At 43.2% G+C, this 26,361-nt stretch overlaps 1 protein-coding gene across 2 annotated transcripts in view; it reads right to left on the minus strand.

The window, feature by feature from the left end:
• Positions 1-818: 818 nt before the first annotated feature.
• The window catches only part of slc35f3b (solute carrier family 35 member F3b), an 87,702-nt gene continuing 62,159 nt past the window's right edge, over positions 819-26,361 (minus strand). For both annotated transcript variants that reach the window (XM_048531875.2, XM_048531876.2), the window contains 4 exons: positions 25,847-25,972; positions 6,499-6,691; positions 5,893-5,982; positions 819-1,434 (listed from right to left, as the gene is read on the minus strand). In XM_048531875.2, the coding sequence (XP_048387832.1) occupies positions 1,184-1,434; positions 5,893-5,982; positions 6,499-6,691; positions 25,847-25,972 (660 nt within the window). In that variant the 3' untranslated portion in view covers positions 819-1,183. The remainder of the gene's footprint in view (positions 1,435-5,892; positions 5,983-6,498; positions 6,692-25,846; positions 25,973-26,361) is intronic.

A 26,361-nucleotide genomic window follows, 5' to 3' on the forward strand; every position in this document is an offset into this window, starting at 1 on the left:
TCCTGCACCGCCCACACCCCCAACCCTCCCAAGCTTCAGTAAATAACAGTTGAAAGAAATAGTAGCCGTTTAATCTGTAGGAGCCGTTTGCTGCATGGTGTAAGAGGGCAGAGCATGAGTAGACCCGAGATTTTAATATCGAAATATCATGTTTGGCTGGTGGAGGGGTCCAATGATTTGAAAGCAGTGCCACACAGGAAGTGGGTACACTGTACAGTGGGTGAGAACATCTCCCCCAAGAGCTCAAAATCACTCCTGCCAACCTCACTGTCTGAGATCGAAGGTCCTGATGCCTTTACACAGTGTTAACCAACCCCACCGCATGCGCATTACTGATCCTGCCTAGACACCCTTTACTTATAGCAACCTTAAGCTTCAAGTCCACCAGCAGTCACCACAGAGAAAGGAAAGACTAGACAGCTCTCTGATGGAATGCTGACCCTAGCCCTTATCATGGAGTTGGCAGTCCTGGGGCATGAGAATGAAGAGTTTAAACTGGTGGACTACATGGGCCAGTGTCCAGATGTTGGGAGTACTAATCGAAACATCCCGAATCCCAGAGAGGAGAACTCAGGCAGACAGCAGTAGTTATCATCGGCTCTTTGCAAAATCTCCCTGAACCTTTACCATAGAAACAAGAGACTGCAGCACCCGGTGACAAACAGAAAATTAACCTATCTTACCCACTAACCACCCCCCACACCCACAAATGCACCCCCCCCCCCCCCCCCCGCCAACCCACACTGGAGCCAGGCATTCTCCAGTGTGTAAAGAATTAGCAGTTAAGGGCTGGCACTGTATCCCCTGGGAGCGGCCAGTTGGGCTGGGTGTAAGAGAGAAAAGCCAGTCCACCATACTCACCCCATCCTGAGATCAGTTCACCCTCCCTTGACCACCCCTGCCGCCAAACACTCTCCGTCTGGATACCTGGGCAGTAACAAAACAAAGTCAGAAGTTGGGCTGCTTTGCCTCATTCTTCTCCTTCAGTGGTGTCCATTAACCCTCCCCTCTCCAGTGACCAATGAGCCTGTGACTGGATCCCGAGAAATGCAAGTGACCAGACATGTCCAACATGTTACAATGGTCCTACCAGACAGACCCGCATAAGGAACATGAGTTCATTGTGTCTGTCACCAACTGCCTTTCATCATTCAGAGTTTTGTTGTAATCTCCAAGCCGCTGGCTAGAATGAATGTGCAAACGTAGCAGTGGAGGTCCGTGAGCCCTTGTTTCGGCTCTGTCCCACAAAGCCAGCCTCTCCCTGCTCGTCGACAGCCTCTTCCTTCTTCCTGACCTTGAAGTGGGACAGGAAGTCCATTGCTATTTGGTCCCATTCCTCGGGCAGCAGCAGCAGAAGAAAGCCCAGGCAGATGATCAGGACAGCGATTACCCGCACACCGTTGAACACAATGTCACTGCAGTAGGCATCAGCCACTGTTGGGCAAGGGGTAAGGGTTAGAGAACCAACAGGCAGCATTAACAAGCTGACAGACACTACATTTACCCCCTCCCCCAACTCCCTTCCACCGTTCCCCAGGCTACCCACCTTTGGGGGCACTGTGGGACATTCGCCTTGATCTGTTTGGATACAACTGAGTGGCTGCTCCCAAATTCAGGGGCAAGAGATGAGTGACAGACTGGAGTCACCTATAAGCCCAGGTTGGGCAATGGTGCCAGTTTTCCTTCTGTCTGAGGCAGAATAAAGACCTGGCAGCACCTTCTCAGAGCCATGAGCCAGGGGGGTTTACCAAAACCAAGGATGTAGCTGGCACTGCCTTCTACACAGCACCACCTAGAGCCACCCAAAGGCTAGCCGCGATGCCCTTATTTAGAGGGGTAGGGTGGCAGTGAGGGCAATCTGCTCACAGGCTGTGCAGTCTCCAAGTCAGGTCAGAGGTTGGGAATACTTCACCCAGCACCAGGGTGGATCAGGTACTAATCCACAGAACCTGAGCCCAGAATATCCTCATAGCAGCTGGGTCTGAGAATCTCTCACCCTTAGCCAGGCAAAGAGAAATCTCCTGTAGTCCATACACGTGAGAATGTGGATGTAGATGGGCTGAGCCTGTCCCAGACCCTGACCAAGACACTGATGGAGTTGTGAGTCTGTCAGTGATGTTAGTCCCAGATGTAAGGCTCTGTAAGGCTGACCATAACATTGAGCTGCACGCCACCTATTGATATCATTTTCAGCTTCTGTTGTAAATAACAATTGGAAAACAAATAGACAAAAACAAATCGTTAGATTCAAAACTCTTTCCCCCATTAACTTTGCTGCCCCAAATGACTGCCAGATTTCCTCCATCCTTTGTTCAGAACAGTTTGCAAGTTAGAGATAATAAGTTCCATTTCTACAGCATCTTTTACAACTCTGGATTGTCCCAAAGCACCTTACAGCCAAAGAAGTACTTCTTGAAAGTGTTGTCACGGTTCCCATGTAGGAAATGGAGTGACTAGGTTGCTCATAGCCAGCTCCCGCATACAGCAATGTGATAATGTCCATATTCTTTTCTTTGCTCTTGAGATTTTGATTGTGGGATAACTGTTAGCCAGGACTCCAGGGCAAACTTCCTGTTCATTTCTGAATTAGTGCCATAGGAGCTTTACATCCACCTGAAACAGCAGGTGAGGGCTTGGCTTAATGTCTCACCCAATAAATCTTCCTGACTGCATTGACCTGCCCTCACGTTTGCTCCTTACAAGAATATAAATTCCCACCCATGGGACATGTATCACACTGTTGAGAATATTGCTGAATCCCAGCAGTGAGCAGTCAGGGCCAAAGAGGTAGATTTGAAGGCTGGTTGCCGGGAGGAGAAGGGTGCAGAGTAGTGAAGAGACACAGGAGTCTGGGGGATACAGGCTGAATTTCTCTGGGGGCGAGAATGGAAGAAGTTCTTGTGGCAGAAGTTGGAGGGAATTTGGTTGGGGAAGGGGGGAAAGCAGATGGTAGGTGGTGATGATAAGGGAGATTGATGGAGAAAATGCAAGCCAGGGTTTGGGTTCAGCAACAGGGTGGTGGGAGGGGGTAAAGGTTGTGAGTGAGGACTCAGAGGGTCTCTCACCAATGGCTGACATAGAGACAGGTTCCTCCAACTCCTCTAATGGGACAAGAAAGAATGGAAGACAAATATCTGCTGTTTGGAGAAAAGGATAAAAACACCATTTCCAACAAAAATGTCACACCATTTGGAAGATTCTTTTTGTACCTTCTCATTGTCTAAGTGAAGAGAGACTGAGCTGGTACTGTCCTCCACTCTTAAATGAACAGGCAATTATCTGTTTCTAGATGTTTTGGTATTCTGATCAAGGAGCCTAAACTGCTCTTGCATCTTGGAATGAGCTGGGAGCAAATACTGCTGTGTATGTCGCCAATTGTCACTGACCTTAATGGGAATATGACAACAGGAGGTCCCTCAGTTCCTCCACCTTGTTCTGCAGCCTGTTAGAAGCTAACAATCATGACATTATGGCAGGGTAATTAGAGAAACCCAAGATAATCGGGCAAAGTCAGCATGGTTTTGTGAAAATCAAATTACATTGAACCAAATTTTTTTGTTCTTTTAAAAAGTAGATAAAGGGGAACCATTGCATGTATTGTACTTAGATTTCAGATAACAACTGATTAAGTGTTATACCAGAGATAATTGTGGGAAAACTAGCCCATGATGTAGGGGTTAACAAATTGGTAAAGACAGAAGATTGGCTGGCTTAAGCAAATAGAGAGTAGGAATAAACGAGTCACTTCCTGCTGGCAATTAGCAACGAGTTGTGTGCTACAGAGATCAATGCTGGGACTTCAACTTTTTACAATTTATATACATGGCATAATGAACGTATGGTTTTCTAAATTTGTTGATGGTTTAAGGATAGGTGATAAACTAAATCTTGAACAGGACACAAAGCACTCAAAAGGGATACAGGTTTCTCCTTTACTTATCCAAAGGTCTGGCAAATAGAGTATAATGCAGAAATATGTGAAACTGTCCATTGTAGCAGGTAAAATAGAAAAGAATATTACTACCTAAATGATGAGATTGTGAGATGCAGAGGGATCTGGGTGTTCTAGTGCATTACGCTAACATGAAGGTACAGCAAATAATTATGAAAGCTAATAGAATATTATAATTTATTGTGAGGTGGAAATGAATAAAATAGTAGGAAGGATATGTGTAGTTAAACAGCATTGTTGAGACCATATCTGGAGTACAGTGCACAGTACAGGTTACCTTCTTTAAGAAGGATGTAAATGCATTTGAGGTAGTTCAGAGATTTATCAGATTAATATTGGAATGGAGAGGTCGTCTTATAAGAGAGGATTGGACAGGCTCAACTTGCGTCCTTTGAAGTACAGAATTACAGTAAGAGACGATTGCTATGTATTAGATCGTGAGGGGTCTTGAGCAGGGGTCTGGAGCTATGTGTCACTATTTAAAAATAAGGGTTGGGCATTTAAAACAGTGACAATTTCTTTATTCCCCGAAGGGGCATGAGTCATTAGAACTCTCTTCCTGAAAAGGCATTGGAAACAGAGTCTTTGACTTTTTTTTAAACAGCAGAGGTGGATAGATTATTGTTAAGCAAGGAGGTGAAAGGGTATTGGGCTATGTGAGAATGTAGAGCAAGCAGATCAGCTATAATCTTATTGCATGACAAAGCAGCCTTGAAGATCTGAATGACCTACCCTTGCTCCTAACTTGAATGTCTTTTTGTGTCCCACTACATCACAGCTCATCTGTGTTTAACTCCACTTAGCCACCTTGCCTTCATAACCTTTAATAAGCATATAAAGCAAAAAAATCTCAGTGACAGGTTTGAAATTTTCAACTGACTCTCTCCTTCCCTCCTCTGCACTCAGCCTCCACAGTGCTTTTTAGTGAGTAAGTGATCCCGATATCACTCTGCCTATTGTATTGCTTGTTACACTGGATGCTGACAGCAGGGGCACAATGAAGCATCTGAATTCCTCAATGTTCTCCACTAGAGAACACAAGTAGAGTCTAAACGACCAGTCGCTGTTTTTGCTCCAGTCCTGTTCTGGTCAATTTATGCTGCACACCTTTCAAATCCATTATACCCACACTCCCCACCACCCCTGAGGTACATGATAATAAAATGTGAGGCTGGATGAACACAGCACACCCAGCAGCATCTCAGGAACACAAAAGCTGACGTTTCGGGCCTAGACCCTTCATCAGAGAGTCTAGGCCCGAAACGTCAGCTTTTGTGCTCCTGAGATGCTGCTGGGCCTGCTGTGTTCATCCAGCCTCACATTTTATTATCTTGGATTCTCCAGCATCTGCAGTTCCCATTATCACCCCTGAGGTACATGTCCACAGCTGAGCACAGTCCTCCAACTGAGATCTGACCACAACTTTACACAGAGAAATATAGCCCTTTGCAAACCAGCCCTCGGAGACCAAAGGCCAACGTTTCATTCACCTTCATTGGTTCTTTTATGCCTGACCGCTAGCTTTTAGTGATTTATTTTAGTATTTGTGCTGTTTAATCTCCCCATTCTTGCACCATTCCCAGTTTCCTGCCACCCCATCCTGGGTTTCTCAATCCATTCAGAGTTTCCCACCGATTAGGAACCAGATCTGATCAACTTTCTCAGACCCAAAGTGGAGGTCCTCACATGTGCCCACGTTGAACTCCATCCAGAGCTTTACCCTCACAGTGGGGTTAGTCTTCCCTCAGAAACTCTGCCCAAAGCTTTCACAATTTCAATCACTTGGACAGAGTCACCCCTTAACCTTCTCTGCAGGGTTCTGGACAAGTTCTAGTTTATGCAGAAAGGAAACTGGGAGGGCATTTGTGAGGAGTTCTTACTTTGGCACTTTTTGGTTCCCCTTGCCCCAGGTATCGAAGGTAAAGGAGAAATGTTCTTACCAGCATTTACAGGGACACTCAGGACTACGCCCACCGAGATCAGAGTTGGTGATGTGACAGCAATCCCAAAATTCATCAGGATGTTAAAGGCTGAAACGATGGACACAAGAGATCACAGATTTGCAACCTGAAGGACCTGCGTTTATACAGCACCTTGGCTGATGTCCATGTTGAAGTGTTGTAAGGTAGGTATTATGGCAGCCAATGTTACACAGCAACATCCCACAAGCAGGAATAAAGGATAATGACTACCCAATCTGTTTTGAATAATACGGTTTGTGAAGTAACTATCAAATAGGACGGGGAACAGTTCCCTGCTCCTCTCCAAAATATTTCTCAGCAATATTTATTTCCAGATGGAGCTACAGTTTAATATCTCATCCAAGACATGGCACCTCAGACAGCACAGTACTCCCTTAGTACCACCACAGATGAAGAGGTGCTATACCCACGAACCCTTAAAGACTGATCTGTGGTCCTCTTGTCTCCTCCCCAACCCATGATGCTCCCCGAGGTCCCAGTGCCCATTGCTCAGTTTATTCACAGACTTGGCAGAGAGGTTTTGTAGAGTGGGGAGGGGAGGTGCAGACACTTCTCAGGACTTACACAGCAAGAGAGTCGCCATCCCGCACAGTTTCTCCCAGGGAATGAAGCTGAACGGGGTCCAGTGCTCAACGCCAGTAAAGTAAAGGGCCACCGGAACAAAAGTGACGAAGGTGACATTGAAAAGTCCCAGCACCGAAAGGAACAAAGCTGCTTCACCGTACTTGGCACTGCCCAGGAGCATCTTAAACAAGACCTGAAAGAAAGATTTTTGCATTTCTATAGTGCCTTTCTTGATTCCCAGGATGTCCCATAATACTTTAAAGCCAATGAAGTACTTTCGTGGTGCAGCCACCACTGTAAGGTGGAAAAGATGGCAGCCAATGTTTGCACAGCAAGATCCCAAAAACAGTAATGTGACAGTGATCAGCTGGCTCGGGGACTGTATTGGTCAGGACAGCAGGGAGAACTCAGAAACAGCAGCAGGACTCAGCCCCTCCAGCATATCTGGTCATTCGGTAAGATCAAGGCTGATCGACAACCTATTTCTGCAGACACCGCCCCCGTTACACAATTTAAGTACAACAAATTGACCAGTTTCAAAATTTAAATTTACAATTGACTAACTGCCATTTGCAGAGGTAGTTTCAAATTCTTACCACCATTTAAGTGTGGAGTTGCTTTTTAAATTTCACTCCTGAAGGACTGACTATAATTTTTATAATCTACTCCCCAGAGCTGCACTCTCTCAACAGTGGAGATACTTTCTCCCTCGCTCTCCTACCATAACGTCTCCACCATTTGGATTACATCACCCCTTAAACTGCCGGAAACACAACACAAGCTTGTTAATCTCGCACCATAATTCAACCTTTGCAGTCAAGGTGTCATTCTGGTGATTTGTACACCATTCTCTCTCTAAAGCTAACATATTCTTTCTTACAGTGTGCTGCTCAGAATAGCTCATAAGTCATCAGATATGATCTAACCAGGGCTGTATATTGAAGCGTCAACTTCTACTTCCCATGTATTCTAGTCTTCTGAATATAAGGAGCAATATTCAGATTGTTGACTTGCTCGCTGAGCTGGCTTGTTCTTGTTCAGATGTTTTGTCACCACGCTGGGTGACATCATCATTGAGGCCTCTAAGGAAACGCTGTTGTTCTACTCAGCTTGGAATTTATACTGTCTGGTCCATCATAATGAGTACTGTCATTTCCAGTTCCACAACCAGAAATGACACTATTCACCATAATGGACCCGACAGTATAAATTCCAAGCTGAATTCCAACGGAGGCCTCACTGATGATGTTACCTAGTATGGTGACGAAACGTTTGACTGATAACAAGCCAGCTCAGCGAGCAAATCAACAACCACATCCACAACTCGAGCTACAAATCTTTGCAAAAACCTTAAAGACCGATATTCAATTTGCATTTGATTATTTTATTACCTGCTTTTGAGACTTAAGGACCTGTGAACCTGGGCACGCAAGTCTCTTCGAAGCTCCACAGCTCCTGGTTTGTCACCATTTCAGAAGTTCCCTGTTCAATTCTCTTTAGGTCCAAAGCAGATGACCGCTTTGTCATGTTATGCTCATAATGTCCTTAATCTTTGTATCATCCACAAACTCAAATCTTAGCTTTTAGCCCTATTCTGACAATGAGAGTTACGGGCCTATTATATTTACTCTCTGCCTCCTGCCTTTTGGCCAATTTCCTGATCAAGTTCATAATTTACCTTCAAATCTATGATCTTCTAGTTTAGCCAACAGACTCATGAGGCACTTTATCACACACCTTCTGAAAGACACTGTAACTAACTCGATAAAAACTTCAATCAGGCTTTTCAGGGAGAACTGTGTTTTACTAAACCATGCTGGTTCTCACTGATTGGTCGAACATTCCCATCACCCAATCTATACTTAGAGGCTCCAGCAATTGCCTCAACAACAAGGGCTTGATGTTTAGGTGGCCCTGGGCCCCAGGATTGGGAGCTAACAACAGCCCTATGATCCCATATGCCAGTGACCCAGGTCTATCTGCTCCTGGGTTATTTTGTTGGTGGTGAGGTGGCAGAAGGTCATGAAAAGATTCAACAGTCCACCTCCAGATAACTACAGCTGTCGAGGGCCAGTTTAGGTGACTCAGGGGTGCCTCCTAGGGGTAAACCAGGGTCCAGGAAGCTTCACAACAGTGTGGCCTGGTTGTAAGACCCATCTTTAACTTGGAGATGAGAGCTTCCATTTTGAAGTGCCCTGTCATAAGATTTTAAGAATTAAAAGCTAGAAGAGGCCATTTGACCATCAAGCCTGTTCCACCACTCATTAAGATCACGGCTGATCTGTTGGCGACTTTAACTCCACTCTCTGGCCTGTCCCCTCACAAGAGTTGACTCTGTTGTAGCTCAATAATCTGCCTAACTCACCTCGAATATATTCAGTGACCCAGCTGTCACTGCTCTCCTGGGAAGAGAATTCCAAAGCCTCTTCTTTACTTCCTTGCTGTCACGGCTTCCCGTTGTTTTCAAAGTGGGAAGAGTCTGATTGGCTGTCCATTCTTAATTGGACAGCAAGCCCAAACTCAGGCCAATATTGGACTGCCCCAAGGAAAATTCCCAATAAGCAAGTGCTTCCCACTCTGTTTGCATCCTGGACTCACATTCCAGCCTGCCGGTAGGGTTCAGGAACCTGCAGGAAAGTCTAGCCCAGACAGTAGGCTGTCTGGTCTGTAATTGCCTGGGTTCCATCTTTCAACTCTCTTAAATAATAGTGACATATTTCATGACCCAAAGGCACTCACATCTTGAAATGCTCCTTTAAATCCAAAGTGAAACTAGTCAGCTTATGGGAGAAGATGATAAAGTGGTTCCTGGCAACTTTATCTTTAGAATTATGAGAATTGCCCATGTAGCTCGGATTGCTGTGGAGTGGAAGCTGATTAACAAAAGAATTTTGGGCAGAGATCTTTCCCGCAGAAACGCTTGGGCCAGAAGTTGCAAAGCTCACAAAATATGTTCTGTAGAAAATCAGACAAGGAGAAGAAAAGATACCACAGTGTGGAGCTGGAGGAACTTAGCAGGCCAGGCAGCATTAGAGAAGCAGGAAAGCTGGCGTTTTGGGTCGCCATCCTTCTTCAGAAAATAAGTTCCAGTGGAAAGGAAACTTTGGCGGTTGGGGGATCTCCCTAATGCTGCAGCCTTCATCTGCCATCACAGTCATTGATATCATACAAATATTTTCCAGCTGGATCACCATTGAGGACTTGTTTCGGGCTGCACTTTCTCTGGTTCCTCCCCTTCTAGTGCAAGAAATTAATAGAGAAGTTTACACTTTTTAAAAATGTTCACTGTAACAATCAAACCAAAATCAACATAATTCAAACATTAGTTAATAAACAAATAACAATTCAAACAGAAGGTAAATAAGCCAATACCTTCTGTTTGAATTGTTATTTGTTTATTAATGTTTGAATTATGTTGTTTTTTGGTTTGATTGTTACAGTGAACATTTTTAAAAAGTGTAAACTTCTCTATTAATTTCTTGCACTAGGTCGTTTGGGAAATAAATCTCTTTTTTTTGTTAAAGCTATTGATTTCTTTGAGGACTGTAGCACATGCACAGTTTTCTAAAGAAACGGTTCCTGTTTCAAGATGACTTTTGGATGGTGATAGTCAGTGAATCTTCAATGATCTCACTGGAGTCCTTTAAAATCCTTGGATGGAAATCATCTGGTCCTTGAGTGTAAACAGTTTTTAGTGTTTTATTAACTGTGTCATTATTATTTTACTTAATCTTTCTACAGATGGCCACCTTGTTGCAGTGGAGAGGCTCAAGAGTTCTATTGATCTTGAGAGTGATGGCAGGAGTTGTCACCTGCTGGCAGGGCTACATATGACGGTAAAATTGAAGGGGAGGAACCAGACAAAGTGCAATCAAAAACAAGTACTCAATGGTGATTCAGGTGGAAAATATTTGTGTGATATCAATGACTGTGATGACAGGTGAAGGCAGCAGCAGTAGGGAGATTCCCAATTGCCAAAGTTTCCTTTCCAATGGAACTGGATCTACATTCCGTCAAGGTCTATATATGCTGATATGCATTCCAACTTTAAAAATGTGTCTAGCTAGAGGTATTCAACCCCATCACACACAACACAAGCGCTGTAGTGATCAAGGAGAGGCGATGAGGCTAAGACTAGGTAATCTGGAAGTCCCTAGCTTTAGATCAGCATGTAGGAGGTGAAGTTTGACTAAGTCATTTTGCTCTTGCAATATGAACAAGCATTTCAGCAGTTTTCTTCATGACTGAGCAGCCCTCTTCAGGATCCACTCTGGTCATCCCTCATCACAGGGAAGGTGCTAGAAGATGTGCCCTAAATATGTTCTGTTTCAACCTGGCTGGAATTCCACATCCAGTAGGCTCATTTATCTGTGATCTAAAAACCAAAGTCAAACTCAAACTTGGAACCTGGAATATATAAAAGTTCATCAGCAACACGTAAAATAATCCTTCAGAACGAAGAACTGACCTTGTTGCCTGTGAACTCAGATGCTTCAACATCGAGTCTCCTGCAGGGCAGTGATACCAATGAGCAGGCGAAGGGCAGCTGAAGGAAGGTGGTGGCGGTGGTTACACCTTATTCAGGAAGGGAAAACCCGAGGCACACGGCACACGGAACTGGATTCACAAATCAAGAACAAACTCATTAATTGACTCTCAAAGCTTCCTGTTGGCATCAATGTTGCTTCATGACTCTCCAACTACAACTTGCCAAGGGTCCTAAGTGCCTCTGCTTCGGTCTGATGCCAGAGATTAATCTAAGGAAGGTTTCTACTTCATCCTGGTCACCATACTGACCAACATCCCTAAGGAAGATGAATGCCAGGGTTGGAAAGGAACTATCAGAAAGGAAGGAATTCGGAATTGCAACTCCAATGGATTCTCCTACTCATCAAGTGAGCAGAATACCAGCTGGTCACCAACAGAATGTTCCACCAAAAAGACAAGTTAAGACTTCCTGGAAACATTATGATCAAAACACTGGCACATGATCGACAATGTCATAATTCAATCCCAAAACCAAAGGATGTCCTCATTACCAAAAGTGATGACTAGTGTAGACATCTCCAGGATAGCCAATCAGCTGATCCACTAAGCAATGTCCATCAAATGCCACCAGAAGCAGTTGAAGATGAAGCAGCTCAGAAAAATGCTCCGTGTTGAGTGATTTCAGCAGCCAAGCCAAGCAGACTAGTGAACTTCCAACTATGCCTTCACCAAAACCTCTAGAGAGTCCATTTCAATGGAATGGAGAAAATCTGAAAAGAACTGAAGACAGCCAACATCTCGTGCTGCAAAGAAACCATCCGCTACAAGACCAGGAAGCCTCAAGACTGGGTCAACATGAATGATCACGTTGTCGAAGACATTATCAACAGGAGGAGGAAAGATCTCCGTGCCTCCCAAAACAACAACATCAGCACGGCAAACACAACTTATCAGACACGAAAGGCAAAGTTACAAAGAACAGTGAGGGAAATCAAGAATGAATGGTGGGCTGACAAAGATAAGGAGCTGCAACTCTTTGCTGATAAGCACAATACCAGGGTTTCTTCGGCAATATACAGACCAAATATCCTTGGCCTCACATTGATGCAGAGCAAGTATGGAACGCTTTTGAGAGACAGCCAATAAACCAGCCTCCAATGGAGATCATACTCCAAAAGAACTCCAAAACTGTGATACAATCAACAATGAGAACATGTTTGAGAAATCCCCTAACTCCTCAAAGATGATCTTAGACTCTCACTGAGTATCACAGAATTTGAAGCTGCCATGACACATATGAAGCATGGTAAAAGGAGTGGATGGGATTCCCCAGGGGAAATTTTCAAACTTGGAGGAGCAGAGCTTACTTGTCAATTCCCTCAACTGTTCCTGAAAATCTGGGACAAACATGAAATCCCTGCCGATCTCAGGAATGCTGTCAGTGCCACTGTCTTCAAGAAAGGAGATAAAATGGACAAATGGAACCATTAAGGAATTCTACTGTCAATCACCAGGAAGATCATTGTCCAAATCCTCATTAGCACCTTCTCCCAGCATCTGAGGAAATCCTTCCTGAAAGCCAGTGTGGCTTTCAACCAAACCATGGAACTGTAGACCTAATTTTCAGTGTTCTGCAACTCGAAGAAAAACACCATGAATAACACGAACCACTCTATAAAACCTTCCTTAAACTGACCAAGACTTTTGACATAATCAATCAGGAGGGGCTACTGAAGACCCTGTCAAAGGCTGTGTGCCCAGTGCAATTCATCAAGCTCCTCCATAACAAGATGTAGGTGATAGTACCCACCAATGGTAGCATGGGAGAATTCTTTGAGGTCAAGATGGGAGTCAAACAGGGATGTGGGATAACAAGGTGTGGAGCTGGATGAACACAGCAGGCCAGCAGCATCAGAGGAGCAGGAAAGCTGACATTTTGAGCCCAGACCCTTCTTTAGAAATGGGAAAGGGAACGGCATTCTGAAATAAATAGGGAGAGAGTGGGAGGTGGATAGAAGAAGGATAAAGGAGAAGATAGGTGGAGAGGAGACAGACAGGTCAAAGAGGCGGGGATTGAACCAGTAAAGGTAAGTGTAGGTGGGGAGTTAGGGAGGGGATAGGTCAGTCCAGGGAGGACAGACAGGTCAAGGGGGCGGGATGAGGTTAGTAGGTAGGAGATGGGGGTGGGCTTGTGGTGGGAGGAGAGGATAGGTGAGAGTAAGTACAGGTTAGGGAGGCGGGGATGAGCTGGGCTGGTTTTGCGATGCGGATGGGGTAGGGGAGATTTTGAAGCTTGTGAAGTCCACATTGAAAACAGGGATGTGTTATCTTTATCGCCACTGTTCTTCATCCTGTAAAGAACAAGCTTCCCAGTGGTGTGAATATTGTTGACAGGAAGAAAAGAAAACTTTTCAACTGTAACTGGTCGAAATCCAAGAAGAAAATGATACTGAACTTGCTTATGACACTTCAGAATGCGGATGACAATGTCATCTCCACTGAATCAAGCCTCGTTTAATGCCTTCATAGAAGCACAGGGGAAGCAATGGCCTAGTGGTATTATTGCTGGACTGTTAATCCAGAGACCCAGATAATGTTCTGGGGATCCGGGTTTGAGTCCCACCACGGCAGATAGTGGAATTTGAATTCGTTAAAATATCTGGAATTAAGAATCTAATAATGACTGTGAATCCATTGTTGATTGTCGGACCCACCTGGTTCATAAATGTCCTTTAGGGAAGGAAACCGCCATCCTAACCTGGTCTGGCCTACATGTGACTCCAGACCGACAGTAATGTGGTTGACTCTTAACTGCCCTCTGGGGGCAATAAATGCTGCCTGGCCAGTGACACCCTCATCCCGTGAATGAGCAAAAAAGATCTAGTCACAGCCTCAACCTCGAGAAGACTCCAATCCTTTATGAATGTGTCCCAGGTTAAGTTCCAGCCCATCTCTCTATTCAGATGAAACATGGAACATTTCCCATTTCCCATATCTGGGAAGCCACTTCTCATCTAAGGCTGACATCAATGCAGAAATGCAATGTTGCAAGCTCTGCCTTTAGATGCTCAAGAATGAGAGTCTTCAATGACCATGATATCCATGCTGACTCCAAGATTCTTGTGTATACGGCAGTCACACTTCTATATGGTTCCGAAACTTGGACAATGCCAGATGCCAACTCAAGACCTTTGAGAAGTACCATCAACATTGTGCAAGACAGATTCTCTAAAACTAGACGGCACAGGTCTAAGGTGAGAGGGGAAAGATATAAAAGGAACATCAGGAGCAACATTTTCATGCAGAGGGTGGTGCGTGTATGGAATGAACTGCCAGAGGGACTGGTGGAGGCTGGTACAGTTACAGCATTTAAAACTCATCTGGATGAGTACATGAATAGAAGGCATTACATGGGACTAGGTTTATTTAGGATATCTGGTTGGCATGGACGAGGTAGGCTTGAAGGGTGTGTTTCTGTGTTGTACAACTCTATGATGCTATGATTCTAGGACAGATGCAACTAGAGCTGGAAGATTGGTAAGGATGAGGTCAAGTATATTTTTCCCTCTTGTTGGTTCCCTGTCTATTTTCCATAGACACAGTCTAGCAGCTATGTCCTTTAGGACCCGACCAGCTCGATCAGTAGTACTGCTGCTGAGCCACTCCTGGTGGTTGAATGTCCTGGACATTGAAATCCCCCACCCAGAATACATTTTGTGCCCTTGCCATCCTCAGTGCTTCCTCCAAGTGTTGTTCAACATGGAGGAGTACTGATTCATCAGCTGAGGGAGGATGGTATCAGCAGGAGGATTCCTTGCCCATGTTTAACCTGAAGCCATGTGACTTCATGGGGTCCAGAGTCAACACTGAGGACTTCCACAGCAACTCCCTCCTGACTGTATACCACTGTGCCACCACCTCTGCTGGGTCCGTCCTGCCAGCGGGTGATTGTGATTGGCTGGGACATTTTCCTTTACTTTTGTATTCTTTTATCTCTTTAGTTTTTTTTGCCAAGTAGATCTATTACCCTCAGCGTAATAAATTGATTGCCTGTTATTTTACTCATTAGCTTTTGTTAGTTGTCACTTTATTTACAGTGTTGAAGCTAGTATATTGGCATGGGCTGAGGACTGACTAACCAATAGAAGACAGATAGTTGAGATAAGGAGTTCATTTGCAAAATGGCAACCTGTAATGAGTGGTGTGTCACAAGGATTGATGCTGGAGTCACAATTATTTACAACATATATTAATGACTTGGATAAGGAGTATGGATATTTTATGGCCAAGTTTATGGATAACACAAAAGTAGGTGAAAAGGCAAGTGGTGAAATATGATTTAGAGTCTGCAGAAGGATTTAGACAGGCAAAAACTTGGCAGCTAGCATAATGTGGGAAAATGTGAGGTCATGCAATTTGGCAGAAAGAATACAGAAGCTGAATATTATTTAAATGGAGAAAAACTTTAGAAGGCTACAGAACAAAAGGGTTTTAGGAGTTCTTATGCAAAAATGACAAAGTAATTAGCATAGTATGTTCCTGTTAGGGTGAAGGGCATGGCTGGTACGTGTAGCGAATGACTAAAGAAATTGAGGTTTTGGTCAAGGATAAGAAGGAAGCATATGTCAGGTATAGACAGCAGTGATTGAGTGAATCCGTAGAAGAGTATAAAGGCCGTAGGAGTATACTTAAGAGGGAAGTCAGGAGGGCAAAAAGGGGACATGAGACAGCTTTGACAATAGGGTTAAGGAAAATCCAAAGGGATTCTACAAACACATTAACAACAGAACAGCATCTAGGGAGAGAATAGGGCCTCTTAATGATCAATAAGGCCGCGTAGGTGTAGAACTGCAGGAGATGAGGTGAGATACTAAACAAGTATTTTGCATCAGTGTTTACTGTCCAGAAAGATACGGAAGCTAGAGAACGTGGGGAAATAAATAGCAACACCTCGAAAAATATCCATATTTAAGAGGTGGAGGTGCTCGACATCTTAAAACGGTGGATATACCCCTGGAACCTGATCAGGTGTACCCTAGAATCTGTGGGAAGCTAGGGAAGTGATTGGTGGGCCCCTGGCTGAGATATTTATATCATTGATAGCCACAGGTGAGGTACCAAAAGACTGGAGGTTGGCTGCAATGGTGCCACTGTTTAAGAAAGATGGTAAGGAAAAGGCAGGGAACTATAGACATTGGTGATGGGCAAGTTGTTGGAGGGAATCCTGAGGGACAGTATTTACATGTATTTGGAAAGGCAAGGACTGATTAGGGATAGTCAACATGGCTTTGTGTGTGGGAAATCATGTCTCAGTAACTTGAATTATTTGAAGGATTAACGAAGAGGGCAGTCGGTGGACATGATCTATATGGACCTCAGTAAGGCATTCGACAAGGTTCCCCATGGTAGACTGGGTAGCAAGGTTAAATCATATGGAATACAGGAAGAACTAGCTATTTGGATACAGAACTGACTTGATGGTAGAAGACCATAGAACATAGTAGAAGGTGGTGGAGGAGGATTGCTTTTCAGACTGGAGGCCTGTAACCAGCGAGTGCCACAAGGATCAGTGCTGGGCCCACTGCTTTTCATCATTTATATAAAAATAATTTGGACGTGAACATGGGGAGGTATGATGAGTAAGCTTGCAAATGACACCAAAATTGAAGGTGTAGTGAACAGCGAAGAAGGTTATCTCAAAATACAACATGATCTGGATCAGGTGGCCCAATGGGCCGAGGAGTGGCAGATGGAGTTTAATTTAGATAAATGTGAGGTGCTGCATTTTGGAAAGGTAAATCAGAGCAGGACTTATACACCTAATGGTAAGGTCCTGGGGAGTGTTGCTGATCAAGGAGACTTTGGGGTGCAGGTTCATAGTTCCTTGAAGGTAGACTCCCCGGGAGACAGGCTAGTCCCCAGTTCTCAGGAAGGGTCACGGGACCCGAAACATTAACTCTGGTTTTTTTTCACAAATGCTGCCAGATCTGCTGAGCTTTTCCAGCAACTTTTGTTTTTGTTAGTGAAGAAGGCATTTGGTATGCTAGGCATTATTGGTCAGTGCATGGAGTATAGGGGTTGGGAGGTCATGTTGCATCTACACAGGACATTCGTTTGGCCACTTTTGGAATATTGTTCCCAATTCTGGACTCCCTGCTTTTGGAAGGATGTTGTGCCACTTGAAAGGGTTCAGAAAAGAATTACAAGGATGTTACCAGGGTTGGAGCTATAGAGAGACGCTGAATAGGCTGGGGCTATTTTCTCCAGAGCGTCGGAGGCTGAGGGGTGACCTTATGGAGGTTTACAGACACATGAGGGGCATGGATAGGGTAAATAGACAAGATCTTTTCCCCAGGGTAGGGGAGTACAAAACTAGAGGGCATAGGTTTAAGGTGAGAGGGGATAGATTTAAAAGGGACCTAAAGGGCAACGTTTTCACACAGAGAGTGGTGCGATAATGGAATGAGCTGCCAGAGGAAGGGGTGGAGACTGGTACAATTACAACATTAAAAATACATCTGGAAGGGTACATGAATAGGAAGGGTTTAGAGGGATTTGGGTCAAATTCTGGTGAATGGGAATCGATTAATTTGGGATATCTGGCTGGCACGGATGTGTTAGACCAAAGGATCTATGTCCATGCAGTATAGCCCGAAGACTTATGATTCTACAAGTTTAACAGGTAATAGGGAAGCCAAATGGATGGCAGCCCTTTATTTCATAGGGAATACAGTACAAGAATAGGGAGGTCTTGCTAAAAACTATACAAGGCACAAATTAGGCCCCAGCTGGAATATGGTGAACAGTTATGGTCCCCTTATCCAAAGAAAGGTATACTGGCATTGGAAGCAGTCCACAGAAGGTTCTCTTGGTTGATCCCAGTTATGAAGGGCGTACCTTATGAGGAGAGGTTGAGTTGCTTGGACTTGTACTCATTAGAGTTTAGAAAAGTGATTGGAGACTTTTTTTCAAAAAGAAAAAAGTTTCTTAGGGGGTTTGGCAGGTTAAGTGTGGAAAGATGTTTCTCCTTACAGGAGAGTCTAGGTGCGAAGGGCATAATCTCAAAGCAATAGGCCACCCATTTAAGACAGAGATGAGGAGGAAGTTCTCTCAGCACAGAGGACTGTTATTAGATATATTCATTGTGAAGTTGGGTCGACTATTTGCTGCTTGTAAATTGATAAGGGTGGGGAAGTGTGCATGGTCCCTTTAAAATATGTTTTTATAGGTTTGGAGATTAAATAAAGATGTCTGCAGGCAGCAGCAGATGCACAGAGAGTTCTTCAAATTGAAACATTATTTCAAAAGGCTATACTGTTAGCAGGCAAAGCAGCATTTTTACCAACTCAAAAGGCTTTTGAATTTAGCCAATTCATTTAAACCAGGTCCTAGATACCAAAACCCATTTAAATTCAAATCTGATGGTTTTGACAACCTCTGACCAATCTTATTTTAAGAAATTAATAGGTCATCAAGGGTATAAAAGAAGAGGGCATTTGAAAATTGGGGTGAAAATCAACTGTCATCTGCCAAGAGCGCAGCTGTCAGCTATAAAAGACAGAATCACTGGCTCTCACTGAATTCTCTAAGCTCTCAGAGTAAGCACTATCTGAACTAACAATATAGTGGCCCACCTCGCTAATATTCCTGACACAAAAATTCAACACAGAAAGGCATTCCTGACTGAGGATCAGTGGAGAGGGCACGGAGCATTCCAGAAGACATATCCTGGCTGAAATTTTGAGAGGTCAAGTTTTAATTAATTTTTCTTGTTACTTTAGATTATACAAGTGGGGGTTATATTTATTGGAACAGCATACCATTAGTGCTCTGTTTTATTCCAGAATAGTTAATAGTTATGGTGAGATTGTATGGTTAGTTAGTGTGCTGTTGGTTTATTTACTGTTTGAGTTAGATCACTAAATTGTTACTTGTTCATTACAAAGTGAGTATCAGGGATTTCTTTCATTTAACCACCCCTCTATAATAGATTGGGAGGCAAGAGGCAGGTTACACCACTTTTCCACAGATTTACTTCATTTAATTTTTCACTTTTGCGCATTTTCACTTAATTTAACAGATTACGAGTCAAAGCCAGTTTCTCTGGGTTTCAGTTTTAGATATCAGGGTTTGGGTGGGGCGGGGGGTGTGGAGATGACCTCTCCCTCATAACAGATTAGGGGCTCGAGTCCAGAATCTGGCCAGTTCGTGAATGGGACCTGAACGGGTTTGGGCAGATTTGAACAGATTTGTGTTCCAAGAGGTCCCAGCAGATTTTAAAAATCTTGTGGATGATGGTCCTAGATCTTTAGAATAAAACTTGGGTGAGAAGTGGAAAATCTGTTTAATTTCAGTGACTTGCTGTTGATTAAATCAAAAGTGAGAGAAATGGCTCTCAACATTGCTAAAGAAGTTCTGGGGTTTGAGGATGCTTCCCAAATTTGTCAAGAAAGCTGAGAAAGAGAGAGGAAGGATATACTTTTTGACTTAGCAACAGGCGAGATTTTGGTTTAACAAGGGATAACAGGAAAGCCAAAAATTGTAAAGGAGTTTGTGAAGCATTTAGGTATATCAGAGAAACAGGCAGGTGCAGGGGAGTTGGAAAAAAATTAAATTGAAAATGAGACAATTTGAGTTACAAAGGGAAAAAGAGAGAGAACGAAAGGGAACTAAGATGGTTTGAACTACAGTTACAAGCAGAGAAAAGATGAAAAGAAAGAGAGAGAAGAAAGGGAAAAAGAGAGAGAAGGGAGAAAGAGAGAAGACAGGGAGAAAGAGAGAGTTTGAAATTCAGAAGCTACAAATTAAACAGGAAAGTCAACTTAAAAGAATGGAAATGAAGGTAGAAGATAGGCTTAGTGAGGAGGAGAGTGATGATGAACAGATCCATCGTAACCAAAGATGTGGTAGGGACATATACAAATATGTCAAAACATTACCAAAATTGAATGAAAAAAATGTAGAAGCCTTTTTCATTTCCTTTGAGAAACTGGCCAGGCAGATGAATAGACCAGAGACTGTGTGGGTAATGTTAATGTTAATTCAGATCAAGTGGGTAGGCAGGAATGGTGAGCTCTTTGCCGCGCTGTCCAATGAGGGGTCAGGAGACTATGAAGGAGTGAGACAGGCTATTTTTGAGTGTCTATGAGTTGGTACCAGAAGGACATAGACAATGGTTCAGAAATATAAGGAAGGAACCAGGTCAGACTTATGTCGAGTTTGAAAGAATTAAACATAGCAACTTCGATAGATGTGTGAGAGCATTAAAGATAGAAAAGGCATGTGAGGATCTTAGAGAGATTATTCTGCTGGAGGAGATCAAAAACTCACTTCGAGAAATGATAAGAACTTGTGTTGAGGAAAGTTCAAACAGAGAAAAGAGCTGCTGAGATGGTGGTCGGACACACACGAGTGTGTAAATCAAAATCCAGCTTCCGACAGTAATTTCATTCTGTGAGGGATAGAAATTGGGGAAATAGGGAGATCATTCAATGAAAAACAACAAACAGATCACAGTGGGAACAGTTTACCACAGGTGAGAAAAGAAACCCAAGAGGGTGAAAAGGAGGTGAAAGGTGTTTTCACTGAAATGGAGTGGGACGCAGAGTCACAGTCCCGTGGTTTAAGGAAGGTGTTGGGATAAAAGGATGTAGTAAAAGAGGCTAAACCAACGGGATTAGCTGAGGAAGTGAAGGAAATCCCAAAAGGAGTTGAGGAGCTGCAGGACAGTGCACAGCGTAATCATGGGCTGGATAGTGAGATAGTGTCTGATCTCTACAAAGTCTTCACCTCTGTGGGTAAGGTTTACTCAGGAAGAACAGGGGGAGAAGGTAGAGAAGGTAAAATATTGACAGATACGAGAGCTGGTCAGTCTCTAGTTGTAAGAGCTGACAGTATTTGCACTCCTTCTGAAATGTTACCCGCGAGAGTGATAATCTGTGGAACAATCGGAGAGAGATTTAGTGTTCCCCTGTGTAAGATCAGGTTGGAAAGTCTAATCAAGAGTGGGAAAGTGACAGTGGGAGTGACTGGGAGAGTGTCTATTTCAGGAATACAGTTTGTTCTTGTAAATGACCAAGCAGGATCAAAAGTGGAAATGACACCCCTTTTAGTGGAGAAGCCGAAGTAAAGTCAGGGAACTGAGGAGTTAAGAGAAAAATACCCTGGAATTTTTTTCAGACTGTGTGGTGTCAATATACCGCAGTCATAAATTACAGCAAGGGAAAACCAAAGAGAGAGACGAAGGAGCTGAGGGCCAGCTAGCTGTCAGCCAGTTACAGCAACAAGATGAGACAATAACAGGTTTGTATCATAAAGCCTACTTGGAAAAGGAATCAGAATGTATTCCCGAATGTTATTACCTTAAGGATAGAAACCGAAGATGAAAATGGAAACTGCAGCAGGTTAGTGCAGAGGAGAAATGGGCCGAAGTTCACCAGATTGTATTGCCGTAGTGTTCAGAGAGGAAGTGTTGTGGATAGCACACACATTACCGATAGGAGGTCAGCTAGGAGTGAGGAAGACTCAGACTCAGGAAGACTCAGCATTTGTACTGGCCTGGGATACATTAGGATGTAGTTGAATTTTGCCGTACCTGTCATACATGTTAGATGGTAGGAAAGCTACAGGCAGTAATAAAACCAGTGACCCTGATGCCAATTCCCACATTTGAAGAACCTTTCACACAGGTTATGATTGATTGTATAGGACCTCTCCCTAGAACCAGAAGTAGGAACTGGTATTTGCTAACCATAACAGATGTGTCTATCAGATTTCCGGAGGCAATTCCATTATGGAATGTCAAGGCAAAAACACTGTGGAGGTGTTGGCTGCTTTCTTTATTCATTATGGATTACCCGGGGAGATTCAGTCAGACCAAGGATCCAATTTTATTGCTAAACTATTTAAGGAGGTCACGGATAGTTTAGGCATCCAACACTTTAAATCAGGTACGTACCATCCTGAATCCCAGGGAGCATTGGAAAGGTGGCATCAGAAACTAAAGACCATGCTGAGGGCTTATTGCCAGGGTTACCCATAACCATGGGATAAAGATACCCCGTTTAGATTGTTTGCTGTTAGAGATGCTCCAAGTGAATTGACTTAGTTTACTCCAATTGAATTGATATTTGGACATGAAGTAAGAGGGCCTTTAGAATTCATTAAGGAAAAGTTGATAGGTCCAAAGACGGAGACCTCACAGTTAAATTATATCTCTGAGGTGAGAGAAAGATTAAACAGGGTTGGTGAGTTAGCTGAACAACATGTGAAATTGGCACAGCATCTAATGAAGCAAGAAGCAGATAAAAATCCAAAATCTGTACATTTGCACATGGGGATAAAGTATTGGTGCTGTTACCAGTGGTAGGCAATCCCTTCAAAGCAAGGCTTAGTGGTCCCTATCAAATTGAGAAGAGATTGAGTCAAGTAGGAGAAAACTTTATCGTGTATGCCATGTGAACATGCTGAAACCAACTGAGAGGGACAGGGAGCCAGGTATTAGTTACTACACTCAAAGGTGAGGAATCAAATCCAGACGATTCAGATTTTGATTGGTCTCAAAATAAATAGAAGAATGAAGAAGTCCTTAAGGAATAAGATAGGATAGTGAGTTAATTATCTCAGGAACAGAGAACTGAATTTAAAGACTTGTTGCAGCATTGTCTTCATATGTAGAAATAGAATGGGAAGGTCTAATTCTATTTTACATGAGGTGGATGAAGGGAATGCTGTTCCAATAAAAGAACACCCCTACAGGCTTAATCCTCTCACAGCTGCACAGGAAGAGAAGAAAGTGGAAGTGATGCTTCAAAACAAAAACATCAAGCTAAGTGAAAGCAAATGGAGCTCACCAAGTGTGTGGGTAACCAAACTTAATGGTACTCAACGATTCTGTGCAGATTTATTGGAAGGTCAATGTCATAACTAAATCAAACTCTAACCTAATTCCAAGGCTGGAGGACTGAGTGTAAAAAGTTGGAAAAGCCACTTACATCACAGAGTTAGACTTACTTCATGGTTACTGACACTTCTCTTTGTCCGAGAGAGCAAAAGAAATTTCTGCATTTGTAACTCCAAATGGACTGAATCAGTTTAAAGTAGCGCCCTTCAGAATGAAGAATGCACCAGCCACATTTCAAAGACTTTTGGACAAAGTTGTGGCAGCATTGACTAACTGTGCTGTCTACGTAGATGACTTAGTGATCTTTAGCCATTCGTAGATGGATGACAATGCATTTGGCAAAGCTCTTTGAGAGACTACAGAAGGCAAAAGCTGGTCGGAAATTTGGCAGAGACAGAATTTGTGAAGGCAGAAGTGATGTTCTTAGATACATCGGACACAGATGGATGACCCAGAAGAATGTGAGGATAAAGGCCATTGAGGAATTTCCAAGACCATCCTTGAAAAAGGAATTGTTACAATTTTTGGGACTGAGCGGGTTGTACTTGAAGTTTGTAGCAAACCTTAGTAACGTGGTGGCACTGCTGACGGGATTTGCTAAAGAAGAACACAAAATTTCGGAGGACGGAACAATGACAGGAGGCTTTTGAGAATTTAAAAGCCGTGTTAACCACTGCATCAGTTTTAGCCACACCCAATTCATTGAAGCCCTTTAAATTCACTATCGACGCCAGCAACAGAGAGGTTGGAGCTGTGTTGATGCAGGGGGGTGATGGTGGAATTGAAAGGCCCAATTGGTAATTTTTCAGATCAACTCAATATCCGCCCGAGAAAATATTCCACTGGAGAAAAAGGGCTATTGAGTTTGATACTGACCTTACAATATTTTATTGTTTATGTTGCAAGCAATGTATGGTTGTGCACATTGATCACAACCCTCAGACATTTTTGGGAAGATTAAGAGACAAGAACACCAGACTATTTTGTTGGATCCTTATGTTACATGCATTTAATTTACAGATTGTACATGGTGCAGGTCATGAAAATGCTATCACAGATGCATTATGGTGGGTTTAAAAGGAAAATGTGTATATAAAGGTAGAAATGGCAGTGTTTGATGTTATATATGCTTGTAGGATTAGTATGAAATGTGTAACTCTAGATTAATGACCTATGGATCTGGTAATAATAGTGTTAAGATTTAGAAATAAAAATGAAGCCATCTTTTCATCACTATGGTTTGTTTTATTTAAGGGGGAGATGTTGCAAAGTAGAGTATTTGATGTTTGTAAAATGATAGAGGGAGAAACAGTGCATGGTCCCTTGAAAAGATTTTTTTTATAGGTTTGGAGATTAAAAAATTGTCTGCAGGCAGCAGATGTACAGTGAGTTCTTCGACTTGAAACATTACATCAAAAGGCTATACTGTTAGCAGGCAAAGCAGCATTTTTACCACAGCAATACATTTCTGAATTTAGCTAATTGATTTAAACCAGGCCCTAGATACCAAAACCCAATTAAATTTAAATCTGATCGTTTTGATAACCTGCGACCTGTCCTGTTGTAAGGAACTAATAGATCAAGGGTAAAGAAGAAGGAGGCATTTGAAAATTGGGGAGAGATTCAACTGCCATCTGCCAGGAGAGCAACTCTAAGCTATAACAGAGAAGCTTACTGGCTCTCACAGAATCCTCTAAATTCTTGGAGTAAGCACCGTCTAAACTAAAGGTGCAGCCACACCCTTAGAGAATACTCCTGACACAAGAGTTTGACAGAGAAAGGCATTCCTGATTGAGGATCAGTGGAGAGAACGTGGAACTTTCTGGAAGATTCTGGAAGAAGTCTCTCAAAATTACAGCCAGGATAAGTTTTAATTTATTTTTTCTTATTACTTTTGTTTATATAAGTGTGACTTACATTTATTGGAATAGCATACCATTACAGTTTTATTTGGTAATAGTTAGTAGTTACGGTAGAATTGTTTGGTTTGTTAGTGCTGTTAATTTGTTTACTGTTAGAGTTACGCAAATAAATTGTTACTTCTTGATTATAGAGTGAGTATCAGACATTTCTTTCACTTAACCATTCCTTTATAAAACATTAGGAGGTGAAAGGCAGGATATATCACTTTTCATATTTCCTTTAACAGATTATAAGCTGAGGTGAGCTTCTGTGGGTGTTTCAGTTTTAGTTATCAGAGTGGGGTCAACCATTCCTTTGTAACAATATTCAAGGCTAAAATAGACATATTTCTAATCCTTATGGGAACTGAGGGTTATAGAGAAAAGTCAGTAAAATGGAAGCAGATATTATGAGACCTGCCGTGATCTCAGTGAATGGTGAAGTAGAGTGCTGAGCGGCCTACTTCTGCACTTAAATCTTACTTGTCTGGTGTCTATGTCACAATTTCTGACCATTAGTTTACTTTCTTCTATGTTATTTGTCATCAGGCTATCATCTCAATCATCTTTTTCACTCTAACCTTCCTCCCACTCTCTGGAGATTTCCAAAATAGAGTCTGTGGGATCTTTTCCATTTCCCTCAGAGAACAGGCAGGGCCTTGGGCCTTGTTCTAATATTCCAACACCTTTAAACAGTGTGGTACTCCCTCAGTACTGACCTGGAAGAGTCAGCTTGGATATAGAGGTCCAGTTTCTCAATTGGAGCTTGAACCCTTGACCTTTTCACTTCCAGGACAGAGTGCTAAGTAAGGACCCAAATTCCAGAATTATAAATGTTGGGATTAGCCTGTGCTTTGATGTAATTTCAATACCAGTCAGTTCAAAGCTGGAAATATTGATGGGGATCACACAACTACCTGTGAAATGGTTCAAACACATTGAGATGCCACAAAAGGTGTACACTACCATGCCAACCAGATCGTTCAGCCCCTCCTGCACCCCACTAACACTGTTGGTTAAACCTCTGGCTGAAGCTGTGTGGTGGCCATCACCTTACCTTGTAAAGAGCTGACATGGATGCTGAGGCTACAACCAGAGTGATTCCAATGACAGAGTGACTGTGAAAACCGTCAGCGTAGGTTATCATCACTATGCCCGCAATGGCAAAGATGGCAGCCACTATCTGGTTTGAAAACAGAAACAGGCTGGTTAAGTCATATTTCATACAAGTGCAGGGGATGGACACAAGTGCAGAAAGCTTCAGCCCAGGCACCATCACCATCACCAACACACACACATCCACACAACCCACACAACCCACACACCCTCGCACACCCATACACGCACGACGCACACCCATCCCCACATACTACCCACATACCCCCACACCCATACGCTACCCACACACCTATACACTACCCACACACCCCCCATTAACCCCACACACCCCCACACTACTCACACCCCCCCCCACACACACTACCCAGACACATCCATACACTATCCACACACACCCATACACTACCCACACACCCCCATACACTACCCACACACCCCTGCACCACCTCACAC

This window comes from Stegostoma tigrinum, chromosome 4 (genome assembly GCF_030684315.1).
Source record: "Stegostoma tigrinum isolate sSteTig4 chromosome 4, sSteTig4.hap1, whole genome shotgun sequence".
In the NCBI taxonomy this organism is placed as follows: domain Eukaryota; kingdom Metazoa; phylum Chordata; class Chondrichthyes; order Orectolobiformes; family Stegostomatidae; genus Stegostoma; species Stegostoma tigrinum.